The 19789-nt window shown below is 41.8% G+C and overlaps 1 protein-coding gene across 8 annotated transcripts in view; it reads right to left on the bottom strand.

The window, feature by feature from the left end:
- shld2 (shieldin complex subunit 2) overlaps nt 1-19789 on the bottom strand; it is a 131908-nt gene that overhangs the window by 59673 nt on the left and 52446 nt on the right. For all 8 annotated transcript variants that reach the window (XM_041176166.1, XM_041176167.1, XM_041176165.1 and 5 more), the window contains one exon: nt 11769-13441. In XM_041176166.1, the coding sequence (XP_041032100.1) occupies nt 11769-13365 (1597 nt within the window). In that variant the 5' untranslated portion in view covers nt 13366-13441. The remainder of the gene's footprint in view (nt 1-11768; nt 13442-19789) is intronic.

Below are 19789 nucleotides of genomic sequence, written 5' to 3'. Positions count from 1 at the left end.
TAGGAAGGCAGTGCATCACAAGGATGGATGTAATAGCCAACTAATGGCTGGAGCATGGAAACCTCACTTTAATCACAGTTGGCAACCTTACATCCTGTGGAGAGAGTCCCTCTCCACAATGATGGCCTGGCTGCTGAAGTCATTTTAAGATTTACAAGTGTGAAAAGTTGGAGATTTGGAGGTGCCTTCTCTCATACTTGAACTGAAAGCTGCTGTGCCTTCAGTGCTGGAGGCCTCTTATTGGCCCTCCAGCTTTGAGAGCCTGCCCTCTGGTCACTAAATGGCCACTATGGGGAAATCCCACAAGGTGCAAGGTTGTGAACCCCATCTGACCCTGACATCAAGATTAAAAGGGCAATATCTTGCCCATTACTCAGTTTCCTTCTCCACAGATGCTGCCAGGCTTGCTGAGTATTTCCAGCATTTTCTATTTTAATTTCCTATTTGGCTACCTTGATTGAGTTCTTTGATGAATCAACGGAGAAGTTTATTGAAGGTGAACTTTCAAAAGATGTTACCACACAATAGATTTGTTCACAAAACTAAAGTGGGATTAACGGGACAGTGACAGCATGAATACAAATTGGCTTAGATATAGAAGGCAAAGGGCAGTTGTGAACAGCTGTTTTTCAGACTGGAGGGAAGCTGAGTGGTAGCCCCTAGGGATCTGTGTTGGGTCCAATGATCTTTGTGATCTACTGTAGTGCAAATTAATGATTTGGGTATACAGGGCCTCATTTCAAAGTTTGCAGGTAACTTAAAACTCGAAATGTAGTAAAGAGTAAGGAAGATAATAGGGTTCAGGAGGACATAGACAGACTGGTGAAAAAGGCAGATGCATGGTAGACACGATTTAATACAGAAAGGTGTGAAGTGATGCATTTTGGTGGGAAGAATTAGGAGTGGAAAAATAAATAAATAGTGTAATTGTAAAGGGTGTGCAGGAACAGAGACACCTGGGAACCTATGCACACAAATCATTGAAGGTGGCAGGACTGTAGACTTACGTCGATTTTCTGGGAGCAGGCAGGGCTGCAGGCCACTACTGTATGGTATTCCTCATTGAAATCATTGAAGAAACATGTACGAGTCATGCTGGTTGTGGCCTGTGGTACCATCAGCCCCTGGGAGTCAATGTAGTCTGCGTGAAGCAGTGCTATACAAATTGATTTTCTCCCCTATACCACTTAAATGCTGTAACAGAACTAGTGACTCTTTCCAAAAACATCATGAGATTGGCCAGAATTAGATGCATGCAATTTTATTCCTTCCTTCTTAAGATTTCGCAATGTGAATAGAGTGTCTGAAACCCTATTGTGCCTCTAATCAGTACAGCTTCATTGTTATTTATCACATTACTATCCCCATAGAGACCGATAATGTTTAAGAGATTGGAATTCCCAGTGACCAATTCAAAGGGTCACATGACAAGGTTTCGCATTTTAGGACTTTTACTGTAACAAACACACTAAAAGCAACATTGGCTAAACATTACTCAGTAGGCAAATAATACACCAAACTACAATAATGATATCCTCCCTTAACTTTCTAACACCACCGAAAACCCCTGTGATGCATTTATACATGACACTGCACTCTCCGCAGAAATGTAGTCTCTACAAGAGCCAGTCCAAAATTACTCCCAGCTTCCAACAGACTCACTTCTTCGTTTCACCGTGATCATCAAAATTAATTTCCCTCAGTCTTCTCTCTCTCTCTTTGTCCAGGATTTCTGAGTCAGACTGCCTGAGAGTCTATGGGCAGTATTTAATGAAGGTGACGGGGCTCTCTGCCATCTGGAGAGCTGGAGGGAGCCCCGCATCGCCTTTGTTAGCGGAGGCCAACCAAATTAAATGCCTGCATGAAGGACCCCGATGGCGTACGTCCCACCTGAGAAGAGCTGCTGGCCAATCAAGGCTGGCAGCTTGCATGGCTCAGCAACGTCATTGGGGAGGCGGTGGCTGCTGCCGAGAATGCACCCATTAAAGGCCCAAGACCCAGGCTAGGACTGGGTAATGGCAGGAGGGAGGGTGCTGAATGGCGGTTACAAAGAAGGGGAGAGGAGCAGAATCAGCGACAGCTGCAAGACCGGGGTCGGGGGGAGGAGGTGGATGTTGGTGGGCCTTTCCTTCCCGATACCAGGACCCTTGATTAGGCACTGAGTGCCTTTGAATGAGGGAGGCCCCCTAGAGCAGGCAAGTAACCCCGCACAGGTTTGCTTGTCATGGTCCCGGCATGACAAGCCCCCTACCCGCTGTTTGGTTAATACCAGCGGCAGTAAGTGAGGCCCTTAAATGTTCCACTGGCCTCCCCACCATGGACCTAATTGGGGTAGAAGCAAGAAGGTGGCAGGGTCCCCAGTCACCACCCTCCCATCTCATTAAATGCCCTCTTGCCACCAAACTCACATTAAATTTTGCCCTCTAAGTCTGCACAAAGCCTGGCCAGCTGCTTCTGTCTTTGTGCCTAGGTGTGGAAGCTGGCACTTGGGTTTCAATAGTTCTTGACCTGGGACCCTGGTCCCCATAGCAACCAGGTTACATTGGCTTATCACCAGGCTGAACTTGTAGGAAGGCACATGCTCCATTTTATCTTGGATTAAAACAGACAGTTTAAAACATAACCATCTAATGAAACCTCGCACTCATATCAATTAAGTGGCTGAAAATGTCACTGTTGAGATCACTGATGAAGTAAAACATGGTGGCTGATCTGAAGTCAAGCAGAGCATGAGCAACTATACATTTTCCAATTACCAATACTGCTGAATCTTGATCATCTATACGGCTCAATATCACCCTCTGGCGGTTGGAATCAAGGGCTGAAACTTCCAGACTTTGAAAATTTTTCAGCATTGGGACCCTTTTATTTTCATCCCATTCAATATCACAATTGCCCCTCTTTTACTGCTACATGGGCAGAATCTTGTTCTTCAGTGAAGTCAGGTGCAAAGTACATATTTAGTACCTCTCCTTTTTGGTCCCTAATCAGCCCCGCCTTTCCTTTGGCTACTTTTTTTTATTATTTACGTGTTTATAAAGGTCTTTTGGGTTCCCTTTTGTGTTAGTTGCTAATCTATTCTCATACTCTGACCTTGCCCCTCCTACTTCCTTTTTTAGATCTCATCTCTATTTATTCAGCTTGGCTCTCTGCTGTATTATGAACTGTAATATTGTCATAAGCCTTTTTCTGTCTCATTTTAACATCTATATGTTTCATTATCTATGTAGCTGTGTGGCTTTGGGTGCCCTTCTTTTCCCCCATATAAGAATACTTCTACTGGGTACCTTAATCATTGGGCTTTGACACCCCACCAGTCGTGTTTTCGGTGGGTAGACCACCGTCTTCCTGCCCACCCCCACCCTGGTCATCATAATATTCGGGGTGGGTAGGGTGCCCACTAGCCCTCTAACTTTGGCTTATTGAAACCCTTAACTGCCCAATTAAGTGGCAATCAAGGGCCTCAATTTGCCTCCACTGCCATAATACATTATGGGCAGTGGAAGGCTGGGGAGAGTGGGAAGACAACTTTTTTTAAGCAAGGTTGGTAAAAAGGCAGGGACCGGGGCCGGGGGAGAGTACATCATTGGGGGGGTGACATGTGCACATCAGGAGCACACCTCCTAAGACTGTACCACCCGCGTGGTGCTTTGCCACCTGGCCTCCAAAAACCGTCTCTCCACCCCACTCGGCAACCCCCCAGCCCCCGCCCCAGTCACCATCTATCTTCTTCAGAGTTGCTTACAGTCCCAGCAGTGCCCACTCCTAAGTTCTGGTGCTGCTGGGACTGCAAGAGTTGCTGGCCAATCAGATTAGATGGCAGAGCTTGATGTTGGAACTTCCTTCCACTGAGGGGCAGAAGTCCCACTCTCTGCTTGTTAAGACCACTGTGAGGCAGCCTTTTTTAAAGTCAGTTGATTTGAGATCGACTTTTCTAACAAGGTGGTGGGGCCAGCAATGTGACCCCCAGTGTAAAACTCACCCCATCATCTCTTTGAAAGCCACCCTTTGTTCAATGACTGTTTTGCCTACAACTTTTGATCACAATCCAACTGGACCAGATCCCTTTTCAACACATTGAAATTTGGCCCCCTACTGTTACCTATTTTTGCACTTAATTGTGCATTGTCCTTTTCCATAACTATTCTGAGCCTGGTGATATCACAGTCATTGTGTAAAATTTTTGGATGTGTTGAATGCTGACTTGGGCTGAACACATGGGCAATATGCCAATTTTCTGGGGATTTGAGACAAATGATTTGGGAGTCTAAGTCATGAAAGACTCAACATCCAAGTCCGCATCCTGATCTAGCTAAGAGACACTCCATCGAAGGAACAGCCCGTGACATGGAAAATAAACAAAATAGTAAACCAGTTAAAAATATTTAAGCCAGGATTTACCTAAAGTAGTGTCAGTAAGAGAACAGTTAGGGGACAGTGATCATTGTATTATAAGGTTTAGGCCAACTATGGAAAAGGACAAAGAACAGTCCAGAGTAGGAATAATTAACTGGGGGAAAGACAACTTGAATGGAGTAAGTAAAAATAGAAAATGCTGGAAAAACTCAGCATGTCTGGCAGCATCTGTGGAAAGAGAAACAGGGTTAACGTTTTGAGTCCGTATGACTCTTCTTCAGAGCTAAAGAGAGGTAGAAATGTGATGCATTTTATACTGTTTAAAAGGGATGCAGCAGGTGGAGCAAAATAGGTGGTCAGGGATTGGTGGGAACTCAGAAGAGATTTGACACAGATGTCATGGATTAAATAAGGTGCTGATAGCGATATAAAGACAGCAGAATGTGGTTAATGGCAGAACAGTCCGTAGGGACTGTTCCCTCCATCACCCCCAACTCCCCTTCCCCTTCCCATGCAATCACAGAAGGTGCAACACCTGCCTCTTTACCGCCACCCTCCCCACCGTCCAAAGCCCCAAACACTTCCTTCAGGTGAAATAGCACTTCAATTGCACCTCCTTCAATTTGGTCCACTATATTCGCTGCTCCCATTGCGGTCTCCTCTACATTGGGGAGACTAAATGCAAACTGGGTGACCGCTCTGCGGAACACCTTCGCTCAAGCATGACCCAGACCTTCCTGCCGCTTGCCATTTCAATTCTTCATCCTGTTCTCATGCCCACATGTCCGACTTTGGCATGCTGCAATGTTACAGTGAAGCCCAATGCCAACTGGAGGAACACCACCTCATCTTCTGAGTAGGCACTTTACAGCCTTCAGGACTTAACAGTGAGTTCGACAACTTCAGACCCTGAACTCTCTCCCTCTTGATCCCTTTTTTAATCCATTTTTTTCCAATGCCCCACCCCGCCACCGCCACAGGGCCATCTGTCACTTGTTCTTATGTTTTGCTTTCACAGAATGCTGACCCTTGTTCTGCTATTAACATTCTGCCATCTTACCTTGATACAACTATCAGCATGTTCTCTTGTCTTTAACACTACCAGGGGAGGTGATGGCATAGTGGTATTGTCGCTGGACTAGTATGACAGAGCCCCAGAGTAATGCTGTAGGGACTCTGGTTCAAATCCCACCATGGCAGATGGTGAAATTTGAATTTGATAAAAATCTGGAATAATCCTGAGGCCATAAAAAAACCATCTGGTTCACTAATGTCCTAAATGTGGGTCCTTCAGACCCACAGCAATGTGGTTGACGACAATTAGGGATGGGCAGTGCCACTGATGCTCATGAATGAATTAAAAAAAACACTCCTTGTGTCTATGGCAAATCTTTTGCTGCACGGACTCAAAATTTTAATGCTTCTCTCCACAGATACTGCCGGAACGGCTGAGTTTTTATCTCAGACTTCCAGCATCCACAGTATTTTGCATTTATTTTAATGAGGTAAGAATGGATCTGGGCCAAATTAATTGAAGGCAAAAGTTGACAGGAAAAATTGCAGCTGAACAATGGGCTACCTTCCAAGAAAAGGTATTTTGAGCACAGTCAAGGTATAGTTCCTCGAAAGGGAAAGGTAGGGCAAACAAAGCCGGAGTCCCTGGATGACAGAAGAGATAGAAATTAAGTAGAAATTAAAAAATATTAAGAACTGGGCTGGATATAGGAAGTTCAAGGTATTTACACATGCGTGTAAAATTAAAGCATATGGGATTGGGGGTAGTGTATTGAGATGGATAGAAAACTGGTTGGTAGACAGGAAACAAAGAGTAGGAATAAACGGGTCTTTTTCCGAATGGCAGGCAGTGACCAGTGGGGTACCACAGGGATCAGTGCTGGGACCCCAGTTATTCACAATATATATTAATGATTTAGATAAGGGAACTAAATGTAATATCTCCAAATTTGCAGATGACACAAAGCTGGGTGGGAGGGTGAGCTGTGAGGAGGATGCAGAGATGGTTCAGTGTGATTTGGACAAGCTGAGTGAGTGAGCAAATGCATGGCAGATGCAATATAATGTGGATTATCCACTTTGGTAGCAAAAACAGGAAGGCAGATTATTTCCTGAATGGCTATAAATTGAGAAAGGGGAATGTGCAACGAGACCTGGGTGTCCTTGTACACCAGTCGCTGAAGGTAAGCATACAGGTGCAGCAGGCGGTAAAGGCGGCAAATGGTATGTTGGCCTTCATAGTCAGAGGATTCGAGTACAGGAACAGGGATGTCTTGCTGCAATTGTACAGTGCCTTGGTGAGACAACACCTGGAATACTGTGTGCAGTTTTGGTCTCCTTATCTGAGGAAGGATGTACTTGCTATAGAGGGAGCGCAGTGAAGGTTTACCTGACTGGTTCCTGGGATGGCGGGACTGACATATGAGGAGAGATTGAGTCAATTAGCATTATATTCACTGGAGTTCAGAAGAATGAGGGGGGATCTCATAGAAACCTATAAAATTCTAACAGGACTAGACAGGGTAGATGCAGGAAGGATGTTCCTGATGGTGGGGGAGTCCAGAACCAGGGGTCACAGTCTGAGGATATGGGGTAGACCATTTAGGACTGAGATGAGGAGAAATTTCTTCACCCAGAGAGTGGTGAGCCTGTGGAATTCGTTACCACAGAAAATAGTTGAGACCAAAACATTGTATGCTTTGAAGAAGGAGTTATGGTGAAAGGGATCAAAGGGTATGGGGAGAAAGCAGGAACAGGCTATTGAGTTGGAGCCATGATCATAATGAATGGTGGAGCAGGCTCGAAGGGCCAAATGGCCTACTCCTGCTCCTAGTTTCTATGTTTCTTTGTGATAAAAAAGAGAAGCAAAGAGGGATTATGAAAAGAGACTGGCAGTCAACATAAAAGGGAATCCCAATGTGTTCTATAGACATATAAATAGTAAACGGGTGGTAAAAGGAGTAGGAGGACCGATTAGGGATCAAAACGAGATTTACACATGGAGGCAGAAGGCATAGCTGAGGTATTAAATGAATACTTTGCATCTGCCTTTACCAAGGAAAATGCAACCCAGGCCATGGTGAAAGAGGAGGCAATTCAGACAATAGAAGGGTTTAAAATTGAAAAGGAGGTATTGGATAGGCTGTCTGAACTTAAAGTGGATAAGGCACCAGGACTGGAAGAGATGCATCCAAGGATACTGAGGGAAGTGAGAGTGGAAAGTGTGGAGGCACTGGCCATAATTTTTCAGTCTTCCTTGGATATGCGGGTGGTTCCTGAGGACTGGAGAATTGCAAATACTCCAGCTGAGGCTGAACAAGTGTCCTATACAAGTTCAACATAACCTCCTGGCTCTTGTACTCTATGTCCCTATTAATAGGATACTGTATGGTTTATTAGCAGTGCTTTCAGCCTGTCCTCCTACCTTCAATGACTTATGCACATATACACCCAGGTCCCTCTGCTCCTGCACGCTCTTTAGAATTGTGCCCTTTACTTCACCTTTGTTCAAAACGGTGTAAGGATAAGCCTAGCAAATACAGGCCAATTAGTTTAACTTCAGTGGTGGGGAAACTTCTAACAACAATAATTTGGGACAAAATTAATAGTCACATGGACAAACGTAAGTTAATTATGGAAAACCAGCATGGATTTCTTAAGGGAAAATCGTGTTTAACTAACTTGCTGGAATTTTTTGAAGAGGTAACAGAGAGGGTTGATGAAGGTAATGCTGTTGATTTGGTTTATTTGGACTTCCAAAAGACGTTCAATACAGTCCCATACAACATAATGGCGAACAAAGTTATAGCTCATGGAATAAAATGGACAGCAGTGACATGGATACAGAATTGGGTGAGTGACAGGGAACAGACAGTAGTGGTTAATGCATCTTTTTCGGGCTGGAGAAAGGTTTGTAGTAGAGTTCCCCAGGGTCAATGTTGGGATCCTTGCTTTTATTGATATATAGTAATGACCTAGACCTTGGTTCACAGGGCATAATTTCAAAGTTTGCGGATGATACAAAACTTGGTAGTATTGTGGAATGTGAGGAGGGTAGTGTAGAACTTTAAAAGGACATAGCCAAGTTGGTGGAAGGGATGGACACCAAACAGACAAACTTCAATGTGAAAAATGTGAAATGATTCATTTTGGTAGGAAGAACATGGAGAGACAATGTAAAGTAAAGGGCACAATTCTAAAGAGGGTGCAGGAGCAGAGGGACCTGGGTGTATATATGTATAAGTCATTGAAGGTAGGAGGACAGGCTGAAAGCACAGCTAATAAAGCATACAGTATCCTATTAATAGGGGCATAGAGTACATGAGCAAGGAGGTTATGTTGAACTAGTTCGGCCTCAGCTGGAGTATTGTGTCCAGTTGTGGACGCTGCACTTTAGGAAGCTGTGAAGGCACTGGAGAGTGTGCAGAAAAGATTCAGGAGAATGGTTCAAGGGATGAGGAACTTAAGTTATGAAGATAGATTGGAGAAGTTAGGACTGTTGTCCTTAGAGAAAAGAAGTTTGAGAGGAGATTTGATAGAGGTATTCAAAATACTGAGGGGTCTGGGCAGAGTCGATAGGAAGAAAATAGGGGAATTTCATGAAGCTATCTGTGTGGCACGGGTGATTGAAAGTGTGCTCTACATAGATGATGTATGCCAATGCAGCGAGAAAATTAAATGCTCCTTGTACCAAACTGGGCATAAGCATGTGACACATCAGGACACGAATGTTGGCTTTCCCAAGTTTTATTAGGTTGAATTAAGGCGTAGTTATAGGGCAGAACCTTACAATGAGATGACCTATTCACTTTGCTGTGTGTAAAGAACCATCTAATTGTTCTCACATTACTGTAACCATGAGAAATTCTCTCATTATCATAAGGAAGATATTGTTAATATTTCACAGGGTACTCTCCTGGAGTGCAGCCCAACACCCTTGCAGTCTCTCTCAGCCATCTGTCTTCAGCTTCCTGCCAATTAATTGACAGAGTATAGAGACAACTGCCAGAGACTTCCGACAAGGTTTCTTGTTTATAATGGAGTCCTGGCAACCGAGAAAGCAAGACGGGCCAGGAGAAGGCTGGCCTGGATTCTCAGACATGTGCCATTATTTATGAAGCATGCTCACTGGTGAATGCAAGGGCTATGCCTCAAACAGAGCAAAAATGGGAAAAGAGAAATACAGAAATAATTTAAAGAGCAAAAACAACAGTAACAACAATTTGCATTTATATAGCACCTTTAATGTAGTAAAACAGAGAAGCTTGGGAGGGGAGTGGAATTTCAGAACTTAGGGCCTAGACAGCTGAACACACAGCCATCAACGGTGCAGCAATGAAAATAGGAGAGTGCAAGAGGCCCGAATTGGAGGCCAGCAATAACGTCAGAAAGTTCCAGGGCTGGAAGAGGTTACAGAAATAGGGAGGGGTTAATACGGAGGTTAAACATTTTTACATTAAGGGGTTGCCACTCAAGGAGATAATATAGTTAGTGAGCACAGAGGTAATGGATATAAAGGGGAAAAGCTAAACAAAACAGAAGTGATTAAACAATGAGAAAAAGACCGATGAAAGATTGAATGAGCCAATGAAAGAATGGAAGATGTTTTAAAAATTCACTATTATTTTATACACCTTTCAGCTGAAATGTTAAACCGAGGCTCTGTCTGTCTGTTTTAGGTGGATATAAATGATCTCATGGTAGCAGTTGAGAAAAAAAGCAAGAAAGTTCTCATCATCTCCTGCCTGACATTCTACCCTCAACCAACATCACCAAAACAGATTATTTGGTCATTCATTTAATCTTTTGTTTGTGAGATCTTGCTGTAAACATATTAGCTGTTGTATTTTCCTGAAGTAACTGTACTTCAGTAATTTGACCCTGAAGTGTTTTGAGATATCATGTGCAAAAAGTATTTTATAAATGCACAATCTTTCTTTTTCATTAATATAGTGATCTCAGACAAGATGAAACACAGAAAACATGCAAGCATAAAAAGAAACTACAGACATGACAGGTAATGTGAAGATGAGAGAGTTTCAGATAAGGCAGAAGTCATGAATATGGTAAAATTGATAGATCCAATTCACAACTGACCTCTTAAGAATGCTGTTACTAAGCATGTTAAGAGTTAAATTGCTGGATGAAAGGATGTGTTTGTAATGTCTCTTGATGTATCTGCTTGGTGTCTGAAATATTACCCACAATGTACTTTAGCTCCCCAAGGTAAAAAAAAGATTCATGCAATGGGTGCTGATTATTGCCCCACGGAAAATGCAAACAGCTACTATGTATACTGATGTGAAACATAGGCAACCTGAGAAACCCTGCAATTTTTCATCAGCTATGGCTCAGCAAAGCATCCCTTGACTCTATCATTCACTTTACAATGTCTTTTTTCTTGAGAGGTGGGCTCGCTGGCGACACTAGTATTTACTGCCAAATAGTTAAGCTGCTAGATAGGATGCTGATAACAGACAACTTTGTCTTGAATAGTGTCAAGCCTTTTAAATGTTGTTGCAGTTGCACCCATCCAGGCAACTGGAAAATGTTCCATCATACTCTTGACTTGTATCTTGTAGGAGAGGCTTTAGAGAGTCAGCAGGTAAGTTACTCACCAGAGAATACCCAGGCTCTGACCTATAGATCAGGAATTGAATATAGATCTTTCTGGTCTGTTTTTTTAAAAATAACACTTGTATTAATATAATGTCTTTTACAACCTCAGGAGATTCCAAAATGCTTGAAAGCCAATGAAGTACTTTTGAAGTGTTGTAACTGTTGTAACGTTGGAAACACGGCAGCCAATTTGTGCACAGCAAGGTCCCACAAACAGCAGTGAGATTATGAGATCATCTAGTTTTGTGTTGTTGATTGAGGGTTAAATTTAACTATAGTAAATAGGTGAGGCCTCAGCACTGATCCCTGTGCACCTCATTAGTTACAGGCTGCCAACCTGAAAACGAAACATTTATCCTGACTCTCTGTTTTCTGTTAGTTAGACAATTTTCAATCCATGCCAACATATTATCTTTAACACCATGAGTTCTTATCTTGTGCAGTAATCTTTTATGTGGCACCTTACTGAATGACTTTTGGAAATCTAAATACATATACTGGCTCACTTTAATCCATCCTGCTCGTTACATCTCAAAGAACTCTGATAAATTTGTCAATCACGATTTTGATCAAAGATTCAAGGAGGTTCCCCATTTGTCTTCAATCCTGCCCAGCAAAAGCCCAGAAGAGGGCAGGATGATGTTGGAATCCTGATCCAATGTTAATTTCAGGGGATTTAACTCCTCTGATACACACAAACTTGCCGCTCTTTGGCTGGGAAAATTCCCCCCAAGTGTCTGAAAGGGTCAACAAATGTCTCAAAATATATGTTCCCTTACCTGTTACTAGTAGGACATCCCCAGGGGAGACACTCAATGCCCAGAATGCAGAAGCTCGCCATAGCGCAATCTTTATAGTGACTCCTGATTGGTCTGTAACCACAATAGTTGCTATGGGGACCCTGCACCCAGCGAATGTTCCTGATTTGATCTGTATCTCCTTCAGGAGGCAGCGGAACAGAACGGTGACCAAAACATGGTACCGCTTGCTTCTGTCAGTGCAATTTTTAAGCCTTTCTATTTCAATGAAGCCAACCTTAGGTGTTGGCCATCGGTTCCTCTGTGCCTCCAGATAGTGTCCTAGATCTGATATTCTCTCAGAATCCATCGTCTTTATTTTCTTGCATGATGGTGGGTCAATATCGAAATAAACTGGAGATCTTGATGTTTGGGTCACCTGCTTTAACTTCTCAGGCTCCTTGGTAGCCTCAACTGATCTTTTTAAAGGCCACTTAGAACTATCTGCAACCTGAGAGCACAGGAAACCTCCACTGTATGGTTCAACATTAACCTCAACATCATCTTTTGACCATTTAGTGAAGGGACTGAAGGAATGTTCTGAAACTTCTGATATCCTCCCATCTACAGCCTCATTGGACAATTGCTGGTTACTCGGTAAGCTGAAAAGTTCAGGGGTATTTTCTGAACTGTCAACCTGTCCACACACTGTCTGATTGGCACTGTTTCCATATGGCCTAACGAAATTATGGGTAGATGGAAGTGACTGACAGGACAGTTCATTATCTTTTGTGTCTGTTTCCAGTTTAGCCTTTAAATTTTCATGGGAGTCCTGTGTAATAAACTGACTCTCTGACAATCCCTGTGAAAGAATGGCAGCTTGACTTGCGGTCAACACACTGAGGAACTCAGCATCTGTTGATAAACCTTCATTCAATGATGTGCACCTGAAACAAGATCCCTGCCCTTCAGCTGGAAAGGTATTCTGCAGGTATTCCATCAGAGAGTCACAGAGAAATTCTGGACAATCTTCTTTCAAAGGTGCATTCTGCTCTGCTATTCTACCATTAGGGTCCCAATTGTCACTCCCATTTTCTCCGCTTTGTCTGCTCCCCTCATAAGACTCCAAAGGTGTCTCAAAACTTCCTCCTGAGCAAGCAGGATTGGTGGGATCATGATCATGTTCTTCAGTTATTTTGACACCCCTTTCAGAGTTCAGCAATGTTCTGTTGCTCAACCCTTTCCTGTGCTGTTTTCCTTTCTGTCTGGTATTGAAGTCATTATCATACAGTATATCACTCTTTTTGCTCATGCTCTGTTCCAGTAGGAAAGCATCAAGATTCTCAAAAGTAGATTCTTGAGATAATGCTATGTTTCCTTCTTCACTTTTTGAAGTGGAAGACTGTCCAGATTGATTTTTCAATTGTGATGTTGCTTCATGGCAAACAAAATGTTTCTGAGACTCCTTGGTGCTGCACTCCCGAGGACTAGCATTGAGAGATCCTTTGTCATAGAAGACCTGGCACTGAAGCCACTTCTTGGAACTGCCTTCAACTACTGCTTCTTTTGCTGATGTTTTCCACTGTGTCAAAACAGCTGGTGCTCCAAGGAAAACATGAACTTTCTTTTCATTGTTCATGTTGGGATGATAAACTCTTCAATCCTCTCAGGTGATGTGGTCTCCTACTGAATCTCATCACTTTCACAAGTTTAACCTGATATGGAAACAACAAATCATTGAAAGAGCAATTACAAAGCTAAGAACTATAGAAGTTTAAATATTTTTGCATGATATTTCCAACTGGCCCCACGGCTACTTGGGCAGGCATGGTGACACGCTTTGATCAGTAGACTAGGCTACCCATCTCATTGTTGATAGGGGAGGGGTTGGCAGCTGAATTAACATTAACACTCCCCAGCATATAGATGAGCAAAGTTGCAAGTAAATCACAGCTTTCTTTGGATATCACACAGATCATACAAAACCTTTGTAGATATGTCAAAAGTTTACTATCTAATTTACCCTAGCTGAGATCATCTAACTTGGCACACAAAATTGAAGCTGTATATGTAGCTCAGTACCAGAATGAGTGCACACAGATACTAAAGCATCAGGCATTCGTTAGCTTCAGGTACCTTCCAAACAAACAGAACTCAATTACATTTAAGTTTAATAAGTTACTGAACTGGACAGGGGAATGGGGCTAAATGGATAGTTCCTTCAGGCAGCTAGTGTAGGTGAAATGGGCAAGATTGAATTTTTCACAGATAAATTCTATTATAGAATATTGAATCAATATCAGCGCACTGCTGTTCCACTAGAGGACAATCAGTTCCCACACAGCACAGAGGCAAACACTCAGCAAACTTTCCATAAAATGATAAAAGCAAAATACTGCAGATGCTGGAAACTGAAATAAAACAGAAAAAGCTGGAGAAGCTCAGCAGGTCTGGCAGCACCTATGAAGAGAGAAAGAGAGTTAACGTTTCGAGTCTGTGTGACTCTTCAGAGCTAAAAAGAAGTAGAAATGTGATGGATTTTATACTGTGGAGTGAACTAGAAGGTCAGGGATAAGTGGGAACTCAGGTGAGATTGACAAAGATGTGATGAACACAAGACAAAAGGAATGTTAATAGTAGTGTTCTTTAACACTGCCATTAATACTCCCTTTGTCTTGTGTCCATGACATCTCTGTCAATCTCTGCTGCAGCAGCAGATTGGGAGATGCAGTAAAACAGCTGTTGGCAAACAAAGGCAGCTAACTATATTTGTGCTGCTAACTGTGCAAGACTCCTATCAAGAATCAATTTCACTGCCGTAAGTTAAAAATGACTTAAGCCATCATTTATGTAGACGTCTGGAATGGTTTCTATGTCCTTTATTGAAATTAAAGTTATTACAGACATAAGGGACTGTCTTACTTCAAATTATAAGAATCTCTGTTTTGTCTGCCACTCATGAATTAAATAAAAATTCTGTAAAGCAAAAAAGTACTCAGTAGAAGTAGATGGAGAAAAATGAAAAGGTTTTAAGAATCAGTTCCAGCAGGGATCACTGGATTGTGATCAGGAATGGGAACTCTGGCAAAAGGGCACTGAGCATGACCGTAGTCCAACAATGACGATAACAGCCGAAAGTACCTCAGGATGGATCGAACTTGGGACTTCCCTAGTATGTTTGGCTCAGCACAACATAAAACGATTAATTTTCTCTGAACCGTTAGGACATTCATGTGTACAGTTTCATCCAAATGGATATCCATCATCAGTTCCTCATGGGCACATTGAGATTGTCCAATGAGTGGATGATTATATCCAGTGGCCTGCAAGAAGTATTTGTGTATGCAGACATGGGTATGAGGATAGTATAACTATGAGAATTCCTGGTAGAACAGCCTGGGAGCACATGATAATTGGCTGCCTGGGCTAGAAACAGAGGGCCAATTGGCATCTGTGGAACTCAAGTAAGGAGACAATCTCCTCAGCACAGGAGGGGAAGAAGTGAAAACTGGTGAGGAAAAATAAAAGTGGTTGCAAAGGACAACGATTATTAAAAAGTACATGGTGTCAAAAACTACAATTAGCATAAATGGAGAAAGACTCAAGATTACATTGGAACCATGAAATGGAGGGAGGCAAGTGGGGAACAGGAGAAGAGCCTAAACATAAAGGTAGCAGGTGTATTGCTGCTGCACTAGTTACTCTCTGCTTGTCTACTGTATCAATTAATAGGCGGGCTATCCCCAGGAGACTAGCTCTATTTTCTCCGCTCACAGCCCAGTTCCTTTGCATCTTCCTTGCTGATGCATGCCTCTTAAAACACACTCAACAGCATATGAAGAACGGTTGAGTTCAGCATTCGATGCCTGTGCCCGAATGCAACGTCTGCTCTTTAATGGAGTAAATTTGATTTAATTTGTTGGAAAATTTGTTCGGCAAGGAATACAAAACATACATGTTAGGGGACATGGGTATAAAACATGAGTTCTGAAGAAGTGTCATATGGACTCAAAACGTTAACTCTGTCTTTTTCTCCACAGATGCTGTCAGACCTAAGATTGACAATTTTTTATTAGACATGGAGTTCAAGGGATGTGATGCAAAGGCAGATAAATGGAGCTGTGGTGCATTTCTAAATAGAATGATAGAACAAGCTAGAGGGACCAAATGACGACCCCCTGTCCCTGGGTCGAATTTCTTGTTGACTGTTCCTATAAGCATTTTTATCACAAACTGATGAGTTTTTCCAGCAATTTTTGTTTTTGTTTCAGATTTCCAGCATCCACAGTATTTTGCTTATACATTAATACAAAACATATTCAACTTCGGGGCTTTTGTGATAAAAATGCTTATAGGAACAGTCATTAAGAAATTCGACCCAGGGACAGGGGGTCGTCATTTGGTCCCTCTAGCTTGTTTTATCATTCTATTTAGAAATGCACCACAGCTCCATTTATCTGCCTTTGCATCACATCCCTTGAACTCCATGTCTAATAAAAAATTGTCAATCTTAGTCTTGAATATTCCAATTTCTCCAGCATCCAATCTTTTTGGGGTGTTGGTTCCAGATTTGCACTACCCTTTATGTGAAAAAGCGGTTCCTGATTTTACTCCTGAATGGCCTAACTCTAATTTTAAAATTGTGACCCCTTGTCTGTATTCCAACACCAGGGAAAATAGATTCTCTGTACCTATCCTATTGAACAGTTCAACCAGATTACTTCTCAACCATCTGAATGAAGGGAATTCAAACCAAGTTTATGCAACTTGTCTTCATAATTTAACTCTTGTTAAAGCCCTTGTATCATTCCTGGTGAACCTACAATGCATGTTTAAAAAAAAACCAAAAATGCAACAATCTCTAGATTACTACCTGAGTCACCAGCACATTGGCATGGGGTAAATAAGATCAGAGGGTTAAATTTGTGGCTCAAAGATTGGTGTGGGAGAAATGTGTTTCAATTCATGGGGTGCTGGCACCAGTACTGGAGAAAGAGGGAGTTGTACCATTGGGGTAAGCTTCACTTGAACCAGTTTCCTGGCAAATCGTATAACCAGAGCTGTAAAGAGGGCTTTAAACCAAATAGTAGGGGAAGGGGGTGGGAGATAAGGATCCAGGTTAGGGGATATTTATAAAGTTAATGAGAAAGGAAAAAGAAATAGTGCAGTGTAGCGATGCAGGTAAAAATAATCAGCATGTGACAGGGATGGATAGAAAGTACAAACATAAATACTCACCAGCAAATTGGGTTAGAGTAGGGAAAAATGGTAAAAAGGCTGAATTATAGGCTCTTTATCTGAATGCACGTGGCATTCATAACAAGATGGATAAATTGACATAGAAATAAATTGTTATGAGATAACCATTAGAAGGGTGTGGTTGTAAATTGACCAAGGCTGGGGACTGAATATTCAAGGATACTTGACATTTCAGAAGGGTAGGAAGAAAAGAAAAGGAGATGGAATAGCTCTGTTAACAAAAGATGAGATCAGTACATTAGTGAGAAATGATCTTGGCTTGGAAGGTCAAGATGTAGAACCAGTTTGGATGGAGATAAAAACAGCAAGGGAAAGAGGCAATGGTGGGAGTGGATTAAAGGACCCTTCAAGCAGCTATAGTGTAGGACAGAGTATATATAAATCAATAAATAATGAGGCTTGTAAGAAAGGTACAGCAATAATCTTAGGTGATTTTAATCTTCATACAAATTGGATGAATCAAATTGACAAAGGTAGCCTTAAAGGTGAGTTCATAGAGTGTATTCAGGATTTTTTTTTTAGAACAATATGTTCTGGAACCAACCAGGGAATAGGATATTTTAGACTTGGTAATGTGCATTGAGGCAGGATTAATTAATAACCTCGTAGTAAAGAATCCTCTAGGCAGGAGTGATCATAATATAATAGAATTTCACATTTAGTTTGAGGGTGAGAACTTGGGTTTAGAACTAGTGCGTTAATCTGAAATTAAGGGAAATACAAAGGTATGAAGACAGAGTTCAACTGGAAAAACAGGTTAAAAGGTAGGATGGTACAGAAGCAATGACGTTTAAGGAGATATTTCTTAATTCTTAATGAAGATATATCCCATTGAGAAAGAAAGACTACGAAAAGGATACATCATCCATAGCTAACTAAGGGAGTTAATGATGGTATCAAATTGAAAGAAAAGACATACATTGCTGTGAAGATTAGTGGTAGCCTAGAAGAGCGGGAAAATATTGGAAACTAGCAAAGAATGACAGAAAAATAAGGAGATTAGAATATGAGAGTAAACAAGCAAGAAATATAAAAGCAGACAGTAAGAGCTTCTACGAGTATACAAAAAGGAAGAGAATAGCTAAGGTAAATGTTGATCCCTTAGATGATCAGGCTGGGAAATTCATAATGGTAAATAAGAAAAGGGCAGAGATTTTGAACGAGTATTTTGTATATGTCTTCATGGTAGAAAACACTAAAAGCATCCCAAGAATAGTAAATCAAGGGGCAAAAGAGAGGGAGGAACTAAAAATACTTGAAACACTATGGCTAAAGAAAAAATACTAGAAAAGCTCATGGGACTAGAGGCTGACAAGTTCCCTGGACCCGATGGCCTGCATCCTTGGGTCTTAAAAGAAGTGGCTGCAGAGGTAGAGGATGCATTAGCCTCCAGACCAACCATCCTCACTACCCACTGCTGAACTTTATTTAACTCTGTAACTCATACAAGTAGTAGGTTAGAATCTACAGCAAGTAGCTAAGTTGGCACAAAGAGGAGTACACATTGTTGAGTAGTAGTTGCAGATAGGGTAAATGTTATATATGAAAAGGAAGGTTATAAAAAAGTTACGGGAAAGGTAGGGAAATGGGAATAAAATAGATAGCTAGCACGGGCACAGACTCAAGGGGCCGAAGGGCTTCCGCTGTACTGTAAATTCTGTGACTTCCTCTCAGCACCAGCATTTGAAACATTTGTGTGTTGGATCTGGAAACTTCAACTCCATAAAGGAGAAACTTTAATTCAAAACCAGGAATGTTAAAGCAGTCACTTGACATATCCTGGGCATTGGACTTTATATAAAAAAAAATCAACTCACCTCCAGTGTTACCAAAACACTCACTTGGCATTCACTGGGTATCAGGACTCAAAAAAACAATTCACTCAGCATCAACAACTATAGAATCACAGAATTTTTCCAGTGCAGAAGGAGGCCATTCAGCCCATTGTGTCTACACCAGCTCTCTGAATGAATAATTTATTTAATGCCATTCTCCCGTCTTCTCCTCATAACCCTGCACATTGTTCCTTTTCAGATAACAGTCTAATTCCTTTTGAATGTCTCTATTGAACCTGGCTCCACCACAATCTCAGGCAGTGCATCCCAGACCTTAACCACTCGCTGCATGAAATAGTATTTTCTCATATTGCTTTTGCTTCTTCTGCAAGTTACCTTAAATCTATGCCTTCTCATTCTCAATCCTTTCATGAGTGAGAACATTTTTCCCTATCTACTCTGTGCAGACCCCTCATGATTTTGTATACCTCTATCAATTCCCCTCTCAGCCTTCTTTTCTCCAAATAAAACAGTCCCAACTTCTCCAATCTATCTTCAAAAATAAAGTTCCTCATCCCTAGAGCTATCTTGTGAATCTTTTCTGCAGTCCCTCCAATGCATCCACATCTTTCTTAAAAGTGTGGCACCCAGAACTGGAAGCAATACTCCAGCTGAGGCTGAACTAGTGTCTTATACAAGTTCAACATAACCTCTTTGCTCTTGTAAATAAAAGTAAAATACTGCAGATGCTGGAAATCTGAAATAAAAACAGAAAATGCTGGAAAAACTCAGCAGGTCTGACAGCATCTGTGGAGAGAGAAACAGAGTTAATGTTTTGAGTCTGTATGACTCTTCTTTAGAGCTAAAGAGAAGTAGAAATTGATGGAATTTATACTGTATAAGAGGGTGGAACAGGTAAAGCAGGATAGAAGGTCATCAATAAGTGGGGTCTAAGGAGAGATTGACAAAAATGTCATGGACATGCTCTTGTATTCTATACCCCTGTTAATAAGGCCTAGGATACTGTAT

This window comes from Carcharodon carcharias, chromosome 28, assembly GCF_017639515.1.
Source record: "Carcharodon carcharias isolate sCarCar2 chromosome 28, sCarCar2.pri, whole genome shotgun sequence".
In the NCBI taxonomy this organism is placed as follows: domain Eukaryota; kingdom Metazoa; phylum Chordata; class Chondrichthyes; order Lamniformes; family Lamnidae; genus Carcharodon; species Carcharodon carcharias.
The sequence above is the reverse complement of the archived record's forward strand: the minus strand, read 5'-3'. Positions and strand labels throughout refer to the sequence as shown.